At 40.7% G+C, this 16,370-nt stretch overlaps 2 protein-coding genes across 2 annotated transcripts; one reads left to right on the top strand and one right to left on the bottom strand.

Moving 5' to 3' along the window:
• Positions 1–213: 213 nt before the first annotated feature.
• Positions 214–1,222, bottom strand: LOC113579369 (cocaine- and amphetamine-regulated transcript protein-like). Its single transcript, XM_027013251.3, has 3 exons — positions 1,094–1,222; positions 858–941; positions 214–339 (listed from the first exon to the last, which is right to left on the bottom strand). The coding sequence occupies exons 1-3, from the start codon at positions 1,220–1,222 to the stop codon at positions 265–267; spliced, it is 288 nt and encodes a 95-aa protein (XP_026869052.1). The 3' UTR covers positions 214–264.
• Positions 1,223–4,525: 3,303 nt separating this feature from the next.
• On the top strand, positions 4,526–6,011 carry gadd45bb (growth arrest and DNA-damage-inducible, beta b). The gene is made up of 4 exons (XM_027014057.3): positions 4,526–4,740; positions 4,836–4,937; positions 5,048–5,273; positions 5,383–6,011. The coding sequence occupies exons 1-4, from the start codon at positions 4,697–4,699 to the stop codon at positions 5,485–5,487; spliced, it is 477 nt and encodes a 158-aa protein (XP_026869858.1). The 5' UTR covers positions 4,526–4,696; the 3' UTR covers positions 5,488–6,011.
• Positions 6,012–16,370: the final 10,359 nt, after the last annotated feature.

Here is a 16,370-nt window from a genome sequence, read left to right on the forward strand (position 1 = left end):
TATGTGCTGGGTATTTAGAACTAATTGTGATGTGTGAGAAACGTAGCTCGCCCTTAGTCTCACTCTGAAACATTCTTATTAAGTACACTTTTTCACAAAATGATGTAAACAGATTGTGACAGATTGTAGCAAACAATATTTTGATTTCAGTTGTTATGCTTTATTTTGAAATACACATAACTGAAAAACATTTTAAACACATTTTAAACATCAGTATTTGTATTTACAAAGACCTTTCCTCACAAGCATTTCATGATGAAGAAGTCACACGTGAGGACAGCCACACAGCTTTCCAACTCTCGCACCTTTTCGTGCTGCACACTGCTCCCCAGCATCACACTAGAAAAAATGAAAGGACTGGGTGTGAAAACTGAAACTGAGTTTGAAGACAAGGACTGACACCTTGGGGTTGGGATTCTGTACTACAGACAAGGGTGCAATGGTAGCAGCCATCAGCTGGGATTGATCTCATGATGCTTAAGCGATAACCAAGTCCATGGACTGCTGGGACTTCTAAGACGCCAAAAAATACCGTATTACTCTGTGTGTGTGCATGCATGTGGGTCCATGTATGTGCGCGATTCTTTGTTCATTTGGTTGGAATAGAATATTCATAATGGGTGTTACAGTTGACATTTAAGTTTTTGTATCTTAAATATAAACCCATTAGCATCCTTTTCTGAAATTAGTGGAAAGTAATGAGATCGCAATTGCAGTCTGAGCCAGTAGAAAGACTGATAGAAAATTCCTGCACAAAAGATTTCTCAAACATAGATACGGAATGTGTTATTAAGTTTTACTAACTCAGCACTGATCATTTTATTGTAGCCAGTTCTGTGTCCGGTTTTGTATCTTACCGAGGGAAGCTGACCAAACTTCTTCACTGTGTTTGGTAACTGCTTACTTTTTAATTTGTCAAGAACAGCTTGCAAAGTTTCAATCTGTGATACACAATCAAAAGACTAATTCAATAGATATACTCTCCACATCTTTATACACTCCACATACATTGTCTGTGTGACACAATTACAAAGGTGTCTATGTTGACAATGTATGAGGACCAGGTACCATTTGCTAAAATTGAATAACTCACCAAGTCTTTTTCTTCTTGGGTCTTGACAGCAGTCTGCAAGGAATAAGTGTCCAGCGAGTCATCACAGTATGTGAAAATAATAGACAGGGAAAAAGTGGCTCCAATAAGAATCATTTGAATGCTGACCATGGTCTTGAATGATACTTGTTCAATCTCTGAGGAGGTGGGATGACTGGTAAAGATGAGCTTCATTATGTGACACAGGTAGAGGCTGTTCTTTATACCTAAGTTGATATCAGATACTACAAAATTCATGGTGACATCATCCCCTTAAAACAGGGGAAGGATAAGTTGAAACAGAAGTGAAATGATTGTAGCCCTTTTTGAACAGTAACCTTACTGTAAAGCTTGACTGTTTAATATCAGGTGGTTTATTCAGCCTGAAAGTGTAATTATAGAAATAAATATGTAATAAACCTTGATAAAAAGTCATTCTCCATGCTTGCATGCTCATCTTTCAGAGCATTAGAGAACAAGGGACAGGACATAAGCAGAATCTGAAATTAATACATTGAATTAAGGCTGCATAGGGCTAATGTAGATGCCAATGCTGTGATGATTGATTTTATGAAACATGAAATAGCAATATCAGAAAATAAAACTGACCAAAACAAACTAGTCCTCCCTACTATTCACATTCACAATTCAGTATTCATTTAAAACAGAGATGTGACAATGATACATCTTTAACTCTAAATCTAAGAATGAAATGATGTGTGCTGGCAAACAGCTAAACTAAATGTGATACATGCATTTCCTCTTCAGAGTTAGGAAAACCTAACTGAAGCCCAATATTGACACTGCTCTGATTGGGTACCTGCCCCAAGGGTGCAGGTATGTGATGAGGATCAGAGGTCTGGATTAGAGCCCTGGTGACTCCAACTTTGGAAAAGAGATAAACCTCTGACCATAGAGTGGATGTTATGTTTGCTCATTTCTATTGTCATTTACAAACTGCATATATACAGCTAAAAGTACAGAACATTAAAGATGAATTGCATTAATATTTCTAGTCATGAGCTGATACAACAGTTTATAAATCTGTGATTCATTCAGAAATTGAGAATACAAACTTCCTTAAAAATGTCTCTTAAATTACTCCATTATCACTTTTTCCTAATACCTTTAATCATTCTTTTAATCAAAAAGAATATTTGGGTGATTGAAACTAGGCCTTTGTTATGAGCACCACGTTAAGATCAAGTGAAGTAGTATGAAGTTAGAATTCAATTATGGAACGAAACTCCTGAGTAGATAATCATGGATTAGAGTCAGGTGATAGGACTAATCACATAAGCATACAAGCAGCACGGGGGGGGGCGGGTCAAAATTGATAATGGTCTTAACTAGGATCTAAAAAACTTATACTTTGATGCCCAAATTGTAAAACTTAAAATAATTTAAGAGGGTTGGTAAACGTTTGTTGTGTGTCCGTACCCAGTTTTTACCCGATTTAATTTACGTCGCATTACAGCATCAGATGATCCTTTCGGCTTCACAGCACGCGACAGACCTGTTTAATATCAGACGCAGTAACTGAGACGTTTGCATCACGTCGCGAGCTGTACGCCTCGTTACGCTCCCGTGTTAATGAATGTAACTTTTTACACAGGCGCGTGCGACTCGTAAAGTTCGTGACAAAATACGCTTTGGGACTATTTGAGTTTTTATAAACCAGCAGTTTTTACCTAAAAACAGTGCAAAATTAAGTATTTTTGACTTATCATGCAATCTCCCATAATCAAAACAGAAAACAGCAAACCTAGGCTATATTTTTACATTTACATTTACGACATTTGGCATATGTTTTTACTCAATAGCATTAATACAAATCCTAGCTATTTAAATATTTAAATAGACACTGACCCTGCTCCTATGTTGACTAAGTGAAACTCTAATACTTATTTTAGGGTATTGTTTATTGCACTGATGATAACTGCTACTGTGTTGACTAACTCTAGTACTTATTGTTTATTGTACTGATTGTTGTCTGAGATAGAGCTTATGTATTTTTGCACTTCTATGCACCAGAATGGATCCCTGTATTTCAACAGTATTCTAGTTCATTGGTATATTGGACTCTAACCTACTGTACAGGCTAGGATGTATTCTATGAGTAAATGACAAAGCACTTTTTTAGAGCGTCTGCCAAATGCCGTAAATGTAAAACCGATAAAAATCTTTCTCGAATAAAACCAATAAGATTTAAAATGTAATTATGAATCTATTTTTGTGTCAAATTGTGCAACAGTATTCTTCTTCTTGGGCCGTGCCCTACAAAGGTTAAATATTGCACTTGATAGTTTCCGAGTCAATACCGCCCGCCCTCCGCCTTGTGCGACTCTTGATCTTTAAAGATCAATTAAAGTCCACATTGGTTTCCCATTTAGCCCTGTTTGCAGCGTAATTTATTTGAAACACTGTTACAACAGATGCCGATAACGAGTTTGTTTCGAGCGTCTTTGGTTTCCATTTTTTCTGTTATATGCCAATAACAGTCTTGCAGTCTTATAAACTGTTTAAGACTATGCAGCATGTATACTATTCCTATAAGGATATAGCCATAACATATTAACAGTTAATGACACATCAGCAGCGCGTTAGCGACTATTGCTTTTCAGTTTCAGAAAATTGTTGCATGGGAATATTATATGGTTTTGGTGGTTATTATAAAATTATTCTGCGTTATTAGCCCATATTAAAATAATGTTGACGACGATGATGAATGAAATCACACGTGTGTGATCACATGACATGTGAAAATCCACGTATATGTTTACATACGGGATTAGCCTATAGTTTCACAATCCTTTGTATAAGAATTTATTCATAAAACATAATTAATGGATTTTTTGTTTTTTGTTTTTTTAATTACCTCACTAATTAATTCACTGCATACGACTGCATATCTCCATTGTATGACTGCCAATTTCTTACGTACACCAGATGGCGTTAATGTATCAACGTATAAGAAAGTCAACACGAAAGGAACAGACTTCTGTACTAGTCTGAATCTATCTCTCTCTATCTATCTATCTATCTATCTATCTATCTATCTATCTATCTATCTATCTATCTATCTATCTATCTATCTATATATATATATATATATATATATATATATATATAAACTAGGTGCACTTTTTTTAAGGTACTAGACATAAACAGTGTTAAGTATGCTAGCACAAGAAGGTTTTATTTTTAATTAATTCGATATCAAAACACCTTCATGCACTCTTCACACTTTTTTTTTTTTTTTTTTTTTTTTTACTTTGAATACGCTGAATGATTTGATTATCTTACAGAATTGTTTTATAATGCTTTTGATCACGGTGATAGTTGTATGACTCCACGCAAACAACCAAACCATTTAGAGGTTTCGATAGCGGTTTCAACCCGCCTACTGCTAGAGGTAGCCTATAAAACCAGCGGAGCTCCTCCAACAGAAAACCTAAGCTGAGCGAGAGAGAAGCGACGTACGGGGCCTCTCTGAGCAGGATTACAAATACAGCACGTGTGGACTATATTATTTTTTCTAAACCAGCTTCTTTCTGGAATTCTACTTTTTCGTTTGTTAGCGAATTTTGAACTCGTAAAGGCGAGATGACTCTGGAAGAGGTTTTGGGTTGCAGCAGCTCAGACAAAACGTAAGTAACATGTATCGGTATAATATAGGAATATGCATTTTTTTAAAAACATATTTTTTACATATGTACTACAACATAGTTCTTTTTTGTGTTAGAATGGAGAATGTTAGCCAAGCTCTCGAAGAGCTGCTCGCGGCTGCGCGCAGACAAAACTGTCTTACGGTGGGAGTCTACGAGTCTGCCAAACTCATGAATGTGTAAGTGTCTCTTTTTTAAAACTAGGCTTTAACAAAACAAAGTCTTTGTAGTATGTTTTCACATGAAAAGTCTTGAACACTTAATTAGATACATATGTCATCTGTTTCAGTGATCCAGACAATGTAGTACTATGCGTCCTGGCGACGGATGAGGAGGACGAGAACGACGTCGCGCTACAAATCCACTTCACGCTCATCCAAGCTTTCTGCTGCGACATTGATATCAATATTGTGCGAGTCTCTGGCATGCGACGCTTGGCAGAAGTTCTCGGCGAGTCACTCGCCACTGACAGCAACGCTAATGACTCAAAGGACCTGCACTGCATACTCGTGACTGTAAGTATCTATGTACCATTTTACCAAATGCACAATGGTTTGTGAGCACGAACGTTTTAATTATGTTATTCCAGTGTAAGAGGTTTTTGTATATCTATTCTCTATTTAGAACCCACAAGCTGAACATCTACAGCTGAGCGAAGTGGGACGTTACTGCAAGGAGAGTCGTTGCAGAAATCAGTGGGTGCCCTGCATCGCCCTTCAAGAGCGCTGAAGAACGTTGCCCCACATTTGAGAAATAGGCCTGTAATGAATTTGATGATGTCATTTAACACTGTTGAAGAGTTAAATACATCACTGTAAAAGGGATTCGCTATTAAGTCCTGCTCAAGATCACCACGTATTTGGAAAAAGAAGGCAGCGAGGATATAAGGAAACAGTTTATGCCGTTTTGTCAGTGGTATAGAGCGGTGAGATGCAGACTGGCGCGGTCGACGTCGGCCAATGCCGTTACGCCTGCGATGGGGTTGCACAAGAGTGGAACGGTGCAGAATTTTAACTGGAAGTACAACACGAAACTTTAATAAGGCGGCGTGGAAGTTCGAGGGAAAATACAACTTCTGTTCGAAAAATGCACATTATGCAGCATTAACGAATGAACTGATTTTCTTGTTTTTGTATTAAATATTTATAGTGAACACTGACAGTATGTAGGCTGTAACAAATTAGAATTATTTATTTATTGACTGGCATGCGTTTACACCTTTTTAAAAATAAATTCATAAATTGTAAACTGCATTTTCTGTTGTTCCTTAAAAGCTTAAACGCTCCAGTCAGCTGTTTATCCTAACAAAAGCAATATTCAGAAACATAAATGCACCAGAAGCTGGGAGGTCACTGACAGGGAGCAGTGGACTCCCCTTGACTATGTTGTTGACATTTCTGTGCGGAGATTGGGCAGTGCTGGCTTACAGTGCCCATTGACTATTTTATCTGGTGGAGAGACCATAGGCCATAAGTCTTAAACTGAGGCCTGATGCTAGAATAACACATAGGAACTCATCAACCCACCTTAGGAAGTCTAAGACTTACTGTTGTTTTCTGAACTAGCCCAGCCATTCTCTCACACAGGATACATTGGCAGGAAGAGACAAGATAATGTTTTTTGTGTTTGTTGGAAATAACTGCAAATTATGATTCTGGAATCATAAATGAGGCAATGCATTAAGACTTCTTTTATAAGATGGTTCATTTTACTATCTTTTACTGTCTGTTTATTCCAGTTTCAAATATAGAAATCATTCAATCTAACTTCTTGTGGACAGGTATGCTATCACTGGTTGCCATGGATACCATGGGCATGTTCTAAAGCTGCAAACAAGTTTAGAAGTGAAAGGGGTTGCAGAGGGTACTTGCTAAGACCCCAACACCATCACCATTCTATAGTCTTATCACAAGACTGTCAATGTCACTCAAGGATCCATATATTCAAATTCAAATTCAAAATGTATTTGTACATCGCGTTTTTACAACAGATGTTGTCACAAAGCAGCTATACACATGTTCAAGTCCAAGCCCCAAGTGAACAAGCCAAGGGTGAGAGCAAAAATTCCCTAGAGCATGAGGAAGAAACCTTGAGAGGAACCAAGACTCAAGGGGGGGTCCATCCTCCTCTGGCAAACAATGGTCACCACAATAATAACAGTTTAAAGAGAGAAATCAATTTTTAAATGAAAAAAAAAAGCAATTATTGTCTAGTCCAACTTTCTAGAGGTCCTAGTCTTGTCCCAAGGTGTGCATGTGTCCGAGACCCAACCCACAAGAGAACGTCCATTAAGGGCAATGGAGAAATAGTTGGCTCCATTTATATATAAATCTGAAGATGGTCCCAGGGAGTAACTGCACTGTGCTGTAATAAAAGATGGTCAAAATTGCAGTGAAGCACACAAGGTTTTCAGAGAAACAAAACACTTCTGACAGAGGCCCTTCATCAGCTGTGTAAGCAAAGTGCTTCTGAAATTCTAGAAGGCGAAACCAGTTTGGTTAATAGAACTTAAAATCATAACACTCATTTCATGGGGTTCTAAAGTTCAGAGAGTGTAGATCAGTTTCCTAACTACATTGCTGCCATAGCAACAACTGGCAATGCAAATAGATATGTCATTAATGTCCATTAGCATTAAAATGTCTTGCTCCTGAAAATGACAGATCCTTAATTCTCATGGTTCAAAGGTGTTCAACAAAATGATCAGCAAGACCTCTATTAGTTTCTCCAAAATAAAGCTGATTACATCTCTTGCAAGAAATACATTAGACATTTCCTGCAGTAATGTGTGTGGATTAATGGGAGATAACCATTGATTTTCTTTTGCTAGTTATTTTAGTGGCTGAGTTATTAAATTTACATGTAGTGCCATAGTTATTATTTCACCAGTCATTTGCCTCAGTCTTCCTTTATGAGCATATTTTTGATGTTTTTGTCTTTGATCATCCTGGAAGATTTTGAAATGTTTAAGTATAATATTAGCCAGTTTTATTTGTAGGATGTTATGTGAGCACTAAAGGAATTCCTTTTGTCTTAACATTGTGCATCCATTCTATGAAGAGGTTAAACACAGGCAAAAGGTCATCTGTGGCTGCCTTAGGAAATCCAGTTACAATATTCACACATTTCCATAGTTTTCTGGAAGCCTTACTTCTCACTTTAAATAAGTCTGGATAGCTGTAACTAAGGGATGGAGATTTTGCAGCCTTGGGATGTGAAGAGTTGTATTTTAAAAAAAAGAATGAGAGTCCACAGGTTTATACACTCTGTTATACTCTATGTATATTCCAGAGCTGGATAGGACTGGGATAAGGAATAAATAACCAGTTAAAGCTCATCATATGTGTTTGTGGAATAGTAGCATTAAAGCAACTAAGAAATATCGACACACTTTCTGATGTCAACTACAGGGGTTGTGTTAGATAATTCAGCATCTTGCAGGCAGAGTAAAACAGATAATGTGTCACAGTGCTCACTTTGGCAGCATTGGCACACAAACATGACTAAAACTTGCAGTGGGTCTTTGCACACGTGCTGGTGCCTCACTGGAATTAAGCTATTGGGGCATAATAGAAGAAAAACAGGAACAGAAGGCGTTTGTTTCCATGGTGGTAGTGGCACAGCCCTTTCCTAGTCAGTCTGGCTACGCTGAAGCTGCTCTGAATAGTCTGACTGCACTGTCTATTCTTAGATATGTGGGAGCTATTTTTGAACTGTTTGGGAGGAGTCATGCATTCATAGCAAAGCTAAAAAAAAAAACACACAGTCTTCACCCTGCACTGCCTGCCCCTCTCTAGCACGATAACAGAGCGATGACCCATTAGCTTTGGTAATTTAATCTTTGCTGATTTTGTGGGACTTGAAGTGAGAAGATCAAGACCTCACTAACTTCGATAAAATCCAAGTGTTGTTTTGTTGTATCTCACTTTGGATAGTCCCCTGCAGGAATATGTGTTTAGTTTATTACCAAACTAGATCATTAAATAGAACTGACAAAAAACTATGGTTTGGATGGTGTTGGATTAGAAGTCCATGTAATGCTGTTGGATTATAGGAAAATGTGCTGTATTTGGTTTAAAGATTAAACCTAACTCCCATTTAATCACTAGATAAATCTGTTCCCATAGATGAAGTCAGCATAAAGTCCTGTGTCAGCATAAGTCATATAAGAACAAGTGAATGAGAGGAAGTTCCATATATTATTTCTTTCTGAAGTAGAACTGATGATCAAACTGCTGGGTTTTGTCTTTACCTGGTCAGATAAGACCAATAATGTAGTTTAAAAATAGGCCTTCTTTTATCTGCAGTTCTAAAAAGTAATTTTCAGGCAGTGGGGGTGGAGAAGCAGAACCCAATGTGGCTCATCTCAACCTGAAGTAATGCTCCATCAATGGCACATCAATGTCTGACATTGAAACTGATAAGCAGTAAAATCATCAAGGATTACATCATTCAGTACCACATCAAACTTTTCCCACTAAATCCAGGTGAAACCAGATGAATTCTGACACATTTGTTCCTTTACAGAACACATAAACAAGCATATTTCAGCTAATAAAAATATGCAGTGCACTATGCTTTTTGGAGATGGCAGTTGTAGCAGCAGCAGAAAATGCCTCTAAGAAAAATCACCCAATAGTTGGCATCCAAGCAGTCCTCCCTATCCACTGAGACAATGGGACTCCATATATATATACAACCCTTAGCAGAGAAACCCTGGCGCACTAGCCTTCCTGTTTCATGCAGCCAGGTTAATTACTGGATTTTTAAAACATATGGGCATGTTTGATTATCACGCATTTGTATTCTATTAAAAATAATTCCTAGAGAGCAGCCGTGACTGCTTCTCCTGTGTGACAAACAGTGAGAGTCACATCAAACTAGAGGATTGTCAACAGAGACAAATTAATAACAGAGAGAGAGAGAGAGAGAGAGAGAGAGAGAGAGAGAGAGAAATGAAGTAACATAAATTGCAATGCAAACTTTTACTTGCATCTGTATCAAACCACAGTAACATTTTTGAGTGTTTCATTGTTCTGAGACTGTCTACTACTCTTCATAATCCTCTACCACTCTTTCCTCTTCTTATTTTTCATACTTCTCTATTATATTTCCTAATCTTCCTATATTCCTTATTCATACTTTTCTGTTGTACAACAGTTATCAATACATGCATCTTTGTTACTGTTACTCTTAGTTATTCTTCCTTCTTGTTTAAGTTTATGTCCAATAGTGCTGCATGGAAGCTCATTGGATGAACACTCTGTCAAGTGTGTATGTGCACACATAAGCACAGGTGTGAGCAAATTACTACCTACTGTGTAACACAGACAGTTTAGCTCAACAACCTTTAAGTTAACATATGTCTGTTGGTGACAAACTGCCTAATATCAGCTTTCCATTTGTAAAACGCACTAATAATTGGGTGAAAATTCAGTCCCCCCCACCTGCCCATGACTGAAAACTTAAACAGAAACAAATTTACAGTTTCTGCATGCAGCAGCTGCACTGTGGGACTGACTCAACTGATTGTGGGAGCATGTCAGGGAGGTGCTATACTAATGCTTGGGACCTGCAGCTCAGCATTGGGAGATCACTGGGGCATAGCACAGATCTCCCAGCCCTGCCTCACCATGCACAGACTGCAGCTCACTGTCTGACTATGCAGCACTATCCTGCAGTCAGTGAACAGACAGAGGCAATAAAGGAATAATGGGTGTGGTGAGAGAGAGAGATAGAGAGAGAGAGAGAGAGAGAGAGAGAGAGAGAGAGAGAGAAAAAGAGAGAGAGAGAGAGAGCGTATATGTGTGTATTCATGCGTATTCACGTTCATATAGTGTGTATTCACACTAACCTATTTTAAGCAGAATGCAGATAATAAGGTACCAAGATAAGGAAGATAATATTCTTGTCAAGAGGTTCTCCTGAGCCACAGTCTGTTTGAGAGGCTGTTCCTGAACCATCCACACCCCAGACTGGAGGCAAAGAAATAACACTTGCTGAGCTACCAAACCTTTCTGTGGTTCCATGCAGGAAGCACATCCTGGAGCCTCAGATGCTTCACTTAATAGTGCCAACACAAGTTGCATGAACTACTACACTACTACCATTATAGTTACATGACCAACAACATTATGAACATTATTAGAGTGCAGATGACTTCATATAACAACATCAGTTTTTCTTCATTTGTTTTAATTTCTCCATAAAAATGTGGAAGTGTAATGCTCCAGTTTAATTACCAAGTGTGACATGAACAGCACAGAAGGAGCAAGAGGCGAGGTTTCCATGAGGTAGCCTTAATTGTCCATGACAAAAAAGAGCAAGAAGAAAAAAAGGAAATGCAAATACAAGAAGTCAGCGTGTCAGTGGCGTTCAGTAGTCGCTCTACAGTCCGCTAATGTGCAGTGCTGACTTTAGGTACCTGTGGTCTTAAAAAGGGGAAAACAAGGAACAGGTGCATTGTGTTAATAATCAGGTGATTGTGAGTAGGGCAGGTGTGTAGTGTGGTCCTGAGCAGGAGTGAGTGTGTCCCTCCTGATGGATGACAGAAACCCAACCCCTCCCCCCAAACACCCCCCAACCTCCTACAGTGTGGCCACAGAGGAGCGGGTTTTTGTGGATGAGCCCTATGAAAGGAAGTGATGAGGTTGGGGTCCAATACCTGGGAGGCCGGTATCCTGCAACGCTCCTTCGGGCTGTACCCCTGCCAGTCAACAAGGTACTGCAGTCTTGTCCTTCTCCTCCGCGAGTCAAGCAAAGTTCTCACTGGGTAAGCCGGCTTCCCCTCCACCTCCAAAGGTGGAGGCGGAGTCTCTAAAGGGTTGCGGTCCTCTCCTAGAGGACCATCTACCACCAGCTTCAGGGCTGAGACGTGGAAGGCACTAGGCGCTCAACTGTTAGCAGGTAAACTTATCCAGTAGGTCACGTCATTGATATGTTCAATGACTGTATATGGACCCTCGTACCTGGCATTTAGCTTGCCTTTAGGACCAGACCAGCCATCTTTGGTCCGGCTCACCCACATCCTCTCTCCTGGAGCATACTGAGGGGTGTTCCCATGCCTTTTATCCGCCTTTCTCTTGTAGGCGGCAATGGCCAAGCTTAACCGATTGTGTGTATCCTCCCAGACCTGCTCACTGCACCGACACAAAGTTTGCACAGGTGGCTGGTCAGACACGGGGAGGTTCCAGGGATAGAGCGGTGGTTTGTAACCTAGAACACAAAGGGCATTAGTTTCGTTCCAGCATGATGAAGAGAGTTTTGCGTGTATTCAGCCTAGGAGAGATATGTACTCCACAGTTCGGGATGCTGTCTACAGTATAGTCGTAGGGATTTACTTAGTTCTTGATTAGCCCTGTCCACCTGTCCATTAGCCTGAGGGTGGTAGCCAGATGTTAGGCTAACCATGATATTTAATTTTCCTAGCATGCCACAACCGTGATGTGAATTGGGGTCCTCTATCTGAGAAAATGTCATCTGGCAGGCCAAACTGCATGAAAACAGAGCAGATCCGCTGTCTCCCAAGCAGTAGGGAGGCCCTTTAGAGGAACGAACCTCACCATCTAGTGATCTATAATTACTAGTCTAACTGTGTTCCCCTTAGAGACAGGCTAGTCTGTTACAAAATCCACAGATATGTGAGACCATGGGCGTTGTGAAGTAGGCAGGGGAAGCAGCTTACCTGCAGGTGGTGTACGTGGTGTCTTACAATGCACACATTCTGTGCAAGACATCACATATTTCACCACATCTTTCTGCATGGCAGGGTACCAGTATCGTGTGCTCTAAGAAAACAATTGTGCCATGCGAGTGGATCTGGGATGTCGCTTTCCTACAGCGGTATGTGCCCATGTCATCAGAGCACCGCAGTATTCAGGCGGGCAGTGAGGGTATGGGTTGGCTGCCTCTATGTTGCAATCCAATTCCCAGCTAATCATTGCCACAAACACGAGGGAGAGAGAATCGGCTCCTGGTTGGCAGACTGTGCCTCAGTACCAAACTAGCGTGAAAGCGCATCCACCCTTATGTTTTTCTCTCCTGGTCTATAGGTAACACAGAAGTCGAACCTGGAAAAGAAAAGTGACCACCGTGCCTACCTGGAGTTTAGTCTTTTGGTGGTTTGTAGGTACTCTAGGTTTTTATGGTCCACGATCACCGTAAAGGGGTGTCACACTCCCTCCAGCCAGTGTCTCCACTCCTCGAATGCCAGATTCATGGCCAGAAGCTCGCGATCTCCAATCCTGTAATTCCATTCTGATAGGCTTAGTTTTTTAGAGAAGTAGGCAAGGGGTTTCAACTTACCCTCCTTCTCCCCATGCTGGGACAGCACAGCTCCAACTCCTACACCCGAGGTATCAATCTCCACCACGAAAAGTTTCTCTGGGTTGGGATACTGCAAAATGGGAGTGGTTGTGAAGGCCATTTTTAAGTTTGTGAAGGCTTCTGCTTCGGAAGTCCACTTAATGCTTTTGGCCTGGCCCTGAAGCAGGGGCGAGGGGTTTGGCCAGGGTAATGAAGGACCTAACGAATCTCCGGTAGAAATTCGCAAACCCTAGAAACGGTTATGGTTCCCGGCATGTCCGAGGTCGAGGCCAGCTAGTTACTGCTTCCACCTTGCTGGGTTGCATGCGCACATTACCCTCCCCAGAATATACCCCAGAAAACTCACCTCTGTTCGATGAAACACACTTCTATTACAATAGGTTATGGAGAATTGCACATATATCACAGCCATGTTGGTCAAGGGAGGAGGAGTAGATAAGGATATCGTTGATATAAGCAACGACAAATCTACCCAGAAATTCCCTTAAGACCTCGTTTATGTATGCTTGAAATACAGAGGAAGCCATGGCTAGACCATACTGTAAAACCAAATACTCATATTGTCCTGACGACATACTGAAGGCTGTTTTCCACTCGTCACCTTCTGTGACACGTATGAAGTTGTATGCACTTTGTAAGTCTATCTTAGCAAAATACCTCAGCTGTTCAAGCATGGTTTGAACCAGGAAAACAGGGTAGGGATATTTCAGCAATAGTTCATTTAGTCCTTGGTAATCCACACATAGCTCTAAACCACCGTCCTTCTTCTTTACAAAGAATACACTGGTTGATGCGGGAGATGTAGCTGGACGAATGTAACCCTGAGCCATAGCCTCATTTATGTATTGCTCCATCAGTCACTCTTCCTCCTGGGAGAGGGAGTAGATCCTGCATCAAGGAGGGACAACCCCGTCCTTCAGGGTAATGGTGCAATCCCATGCATGATGAGGAGGGAGCTGAGTACCTTTAACGGAACAGAATAACTCAGTAAGGTCTCGGTACTCCTGAGGGACAATGATGTCTTTGTCCGCCTCGGGACTCTCTATTGGCATAGACTGGAGGGGCACAGCCCGGTTAGGGAAGCAATGCCTATTGCAGGAGGGCCCCCATGCGAGGATACAGTTTTCAGTCCATTATAGGTGAGGGTTGTTTGTGAGAACATAACCAGGAAAGACCTAATGGGAGGGGGAGAGAAGAAGAAGAAAGTAAATAAAGGATATGTACTTTACGTGTTCGCCATTTATTTCCAGACATACACAAGGAATGACATGCGTGATGAACCCGGAACCCGCAGGTCCCCCGTTAAGTGTCTGTACATGCAACAGGGAGGGTAAGGAAACAGCCTTTATCCCCAGCCTCCTCGCAATTTTACATTAGGTTCCCTGCCACTCCCGGGTCCGCCAAGGCTGTGGAAGAGGACAGCCCCTGTGCGATATCTGTACCGGAATACAGAACATTGACAGAGCTGGGGAGCAACTTACTAAGTCCCTCTCCTCTCTCTGTGCCCTTGGCTTACATAGTTGCTTCGCTCTAGCCTCAGATTTTAAATAAAGGCGCATGACATACAGTTACTTTCCAAAGCGCCGTGGAAGTAGTAACACAAGTTTTAAAATAAAACTACAATTAGATTGATATTTGAGGTCTGATATTCACTAGAATATCATAATGCCTTCGGATTGCCACTTTTGGATTTCAGTACCATTTTGAAGCACCTCATATATAAAAATAAAACTGTTAAGAGTGCAGGTAATTGACAGAAACTAGAAATCATAACTCGAAATTGGTAATGCACATAATGTAATATTAATGTAATGCTTTACATTAATTTGTGTAAATTTTACATTAATTTTGTTTTTATTTTAAATTTTAGCTGGAAGTAATTATGCACAACCTTTGGAGTTTAGATGTGTAATGTGGTTAAGTAATGTGGTGCATGTTGAAGTCAGTTTTGTGCTGCAATGGGATTTGTAATTCATTATGCGCAACACTAAAATCACCTGTGACACAGCTTGGTGGCAATACTGATAAACAACATTTGGATCTTGAATGTATTACAATTCATCTTTTTTCACTTTGAACTCCAATACCATTTCAATCACATTACATGTAATGACAAAGTCAAAATGCAAGCTGCAGTAGGCAGCAGTAATGACACAAACATTGTTTAATGCCCATTAATCGCCCCCCCCCTGCACACACACACACACACACACACACACACACACATACTCACATTTTGAATATTTAATAACATTAACCGAATTACATGCAGCATTGAAATCACCAGTGAATGGTACAGGTAGGTTGAAATAATGGCACATGATCATTGGATTTAGACTGGCATGTCCTGTCAATAGTAATTAAATCATATTACAATCAATGTGTCATGGGTAAAGAAAGTGCAGGGGAAAAAGGAGGAAGCAATTTCCAGTCACCAGCTGACGAGTTTAAGGAAATGAATGAAAACCAAATATAAAAGTGCACCAAACAAAACCCAACATAACATACACAATGACCAACAAGTGGTACTGAAAAGAAACGGGGCATAAAAAGGCTAAACATAATGATATTAACCCCCAGGTAATGTCACACATGAGGCAGAACATACACCACCTGAGGGAGTCGTGGCAATGAAAAAAAAAAGTACAGGCAACAACAAGGCAAAATAGAAACAAATATATCATGTTACACTGCCTCTACATAATAGAGGCTACTGGCAGAGGGGCTCCTGTACAATACTCCACCATGCTGCCATGACAGCAAAGCAGTGGGATGAGGGGGAGTGGATGGAGTGGGAACTGCACCCATCCTGGGCTGAGGGCACAGAGAGCATCACATCACCAGGAAGCCCCGGAGTAGAGAAAGCCGTGGAGTCACAAGTCCTGGGGATGGTGACACCCTCTTCCTCCATGGGTGTCCTCTTGCATCGAAGGGGCCTTTCCAACTGACAAGGCATGACAATCTCCCTCCTCATCAGTGGAGATCCCCCTCAACAACTGGACACAGAGCTGGCACTGGACACAGAGCTGTAGTCAAGGGTCCCTTATGACGTATGGGAATACGTCATCAGGGCCCCTTCACTACACTGGGCATGTAGGCATCACCCCTTTACATCAGCAGATTCCCTTCTGGTTAATTTGGCACAGATCTGGCACACTCTCGCTTCGCTGGGGCTCCTTTGCTGACCGGGCAACCACCACCATGGTCATGCCTGCAAATACACAAAAGCACAACTGTTAATTCAACTTACTATCCCCACTTAAAAAATTCCACTCTCCCCAGAACTG

Source organism: Electrophorus electricus, chromosome 13 (genome assembly GCF_041902795.1).
Source record: "Electrophorus electricus isolate QZ-2024a chromosome 13, ASM4190279v1, whole genome shotgun sequence".
NCBI lineage: Eukaryota > Metazoa > Chordata > Actinopteri > Gymnotiformes > Gymnotidae > Electrophorus > Electrophorus electricus.

Excerpts from the sequence above, each read along its gene's own strand:
- LOC113579369 (XM_027013251.3), bottom strand. The coding sequence starts at position 1,222 with ATGGTCAGCATTCAAATGATTCTTATTGGAGCCACTTTTTCCCTGTCT. Across the intron at positions 942-1,093 it reads CCCAAGAAGAAAAAGACTTG|ATTGAAACTTTGCAAGCTGT; the intron begins GTGAGTTATTCA and ends TGTGTATCACAG. Across the intron at positions 340-857 it reads AGTTTGGTCAGCTTCCCTCG|TGTGATGCTGGGGAGCAGTG; the intron begins GTAAGATACAAA and ends CATTTTTTCTAG.
- gadd45bb (XM_027014057.3), top strand. The coding sequence starts at position 4,697 with ATGACTCTGGAAGAGGTTTTGGGTTGCAGCAGCTCAGACAAAAC. Across the intron at positions 4,741-4,835 it reads TGCAGCAGCTCAGACAAAAC|AATGGAGAATGTTAGCCAAG; the intron begins GTAAGTAACATG and ends TTTTTGTGTTAG. Across the intron at positions 4,938-5,047 it reads TCTGCCAAACTCATGAATGT|TGATCCAGACAATGTAGTAC; the intron begins GTAAGTGTCTCT and ends CATCTGTTTCAG.